The sequence below is a fragment of the Cyprinodon tularosa genome, unplaced genomic scaffold, assembly GCF_016077235.1.
Source record: "Cyprinodon tularosa strain WSP-4 unplaced genomic scaffold, ASM1607723v1 ctg2088, whole genome shotgun sequence".
Lineage (NCBI taxonomy): Eukaryota > Metazoa > Chordata > Actinopteri > Cyprinodontiformes > Cyprinodontidae > Cyprinodon > Cyprinodon tularosa.
This window is the reverse complement of record NW_024038772.1, coordinates 8,852-11,111: the sequence shown is the minus strand read 5'-3', so window position 1 is coordinate 11,111 and position 2,260 is coordinate 8,852. Positions and strand designations below refer to the sequence as shown.

The window sequence follows — 2,260 nt, the reverse complement described above, 5'->3', positions numbered from 1 at the left end:
AGAGAAAGAGAAATGCATTTAGGTCTGGCAGCTTTCAGTAATAAGCTGCTGGTTAACCAGGTATTGGTAACCCTGTTTTTTAGCCTACTTCATGTTGTCAGATGAGTTCACTTTAAATCTATAAAGTCTATTTCAAGTCTGATTATGCAGAGCAGAAAACAGGCAGCTCAGGTAAGGGTTACTTGTACCCAGCCTCAGACTGAGCAGAATATTTAAACTCTGTCAGAAGCTCAGAATGTTGGACCCAGAATTTAAGTAGAATGATCAAATTGAGAAGAAAGTGTTTATTAAATGAAACGTGCGGCTTCTCATCAGCTGGGTGGCTCACTGCATTCTCTGTAGGAGCGGAGACTCAGGTCAGTGACTTCACTCATGGAACTCATGGACAGGTTGGTATGGAAAGCTGTTTTCCTTTAATAATCGTTTTAAATGTAGATTTATTGGGGATAACTTGGTCTGATCCTCAAGTTTATGCATTCTAAAACAATGAAAAGTAAAAGCTAAGTAAAGCAAAGAGGGGTCAGAGGTGGTTCTAGTTAAAAGAAGTGTAAATCTGTGTCTCCTGCGATGGACTGGCGACCTGTCCAGGGTGGAACCCGCCTCTCGCCTGTAGATAGCTGGAGATAGACACCAGTACCCCTCACCACCCCGCTTGGGATAAAGCATGATGGAAAATGGATGGATGGATAAATATGTGTCTGTTTCCTTGTTTTAGTGTTTCGTGGATTCTGGACCCTTCTGATCATAGCTGCACTGGTCTCAGCTCTGACTGGAGGCTCGCTGCTGATCTGTGGTGTTCCCTACTTCAGCCAGAAACTTTACAAAGTGGGCGGGGCCTTTCTTATTGCTGCTGGTAAAACAGACACAGCTGTGCTGCATGTGCATGTGTCAAGTTCTTTCATTGGACTTCATGTCTGCAGAGAGACACACATTTGGTCCAGAGGTGAAGAATGTTGAGACAACCATTCTGCTACTTTCCCTGCAGTCAGCTGCTTATTTGGGACACGTGATAAAACACATGCCAAACACAAAGAACAGCAGATGTCTGCCTGCCTTATTCATTTCCATAACAACATCAGGTCTAAACTTTGCTGCCAGGGCACCAGTGGAGATGAGCAGAAGCTGCATTCATTCGTAATCCCTAACAGCAATGACTGTCTCTATTTCTGTGTGTCTCCCTCTCCTCATGTTTTCTGCAGCCGGCTTGTTCCTGGTTATGCTTCTGCTCTTCGTGCTGTGGATGGAGGTGGTAGATGTGAAGCGCTACATTCTGCAGGAGAAGGGAGAAAATTGTCCAAAAGCTGAGGTTTCCTTATTCTACGGACTTTCTTTCATGGTGGCAGCCACTGGTATTCCACTGGAGGCGGTATCTGGGCTGCTCTTCCTGATGTGCGGCCGTGCGCTGGAGGCCAGGAGATGAGCCATGTGACACGCTAAAATAAGGGACTGCTTTCTTATTGTTTGGCACAGATGTTCAGCAATGCATTTATGGGACATGCAGTGCACTAGAAAACTATTCAAGCTTATTTACTTTTTCTTCACGTTTTTTCCTATTATCTTATATTTCATATCTTTAATCTCAGATCCAGAGTTTGAGTTGATGGAAATACTTATTGCTGCAGATCCAGTTGCAAATGTTTTGGAATATGTAATTTTTTTCTGATTACTTTCTGCAAAATAAAGTAACTAAAAGTAGAGAAGTATAAGAGAAATTTTACTTGGATTTTATATTTACAAATGTTTTACCAATAAAAATGATTTTAAAAATTGGCATGCAGTTGAATTGATACCTTTTTACTATGATACTCTAAAATAAAATCTGACATAGATTATATTTCAAAGTCACCTCATTTCGTCGTCAGCTTTTCACCCTCAAACCAACAGACAAGGACCCAGGAGGTCTAGACTAAGACTGGTACTCTGTGTGAGGCTGATCCCACTAAGTGGGCCAGTCAACTGCCCTGGGTGGAACGTACCATTAATGCTGCCCCCTCTAGCATCACTGGGCTCTCTCCATTTTTTGTTGTGTTTTGCACTGAATCCAGGGGGCAGAATATCACCCTGTAGTTGCTACAGGGTTGAGTTATTTATAAAGGACTTTATAAATAAAGTGGAGTTGAGTTTAGCCTCAATTAGCTGCTTTTGTCTGATTGATTAACTTGTTTCCTAGAAATGTTATGCATTATACTTAAGTAGTTGTTCTTGTTTAGGTTTTCTGATATAAAGGTTTTGGTTTGTTTTCTCTGTCCTTAACACCCTA

At 41.8% G+C, this 2,260-nt stretch overlaps 1 protein-coding gene across 1 annotated transcript; it reads left to right on the top strand.

Moving 5' to 3' along the window:
- The first annotated feature begins 381 nt into the window (after positions 1 to 381).
- Positions 382 to 1,770, top strand: LOC119783607 (transmembrane protein 182-like). Its single transcript, XM_038285208.1, has 3 exons — positions 382 to 389; positions 696 to 853; positions 1,200 to 1,770. Exons 1-3 carry the CDS (start codon positions 382 to 384, stop codon positions 1,418 to 1,420), a joined length of 387 nt encoding a protein of 128 aa, XP_038141136.1. The 3' UTR covers positions 1,421 to 1,770.
- The last annotated feature ends 490 nt before the right edge of the window (positions 1,771 to 2,260 follow it).

Coding starts and splice junctions, on each gene's coding strand:
- LOC119783607 (XM_038285208.1), top strand. Junction 854..1,199: donor GGCCTTTCTTATTGCTGCTG/GTAAAACAGACA, acceptor TGTTTTCTGCAG/CCGGCTTGTTCCTGGTTATG.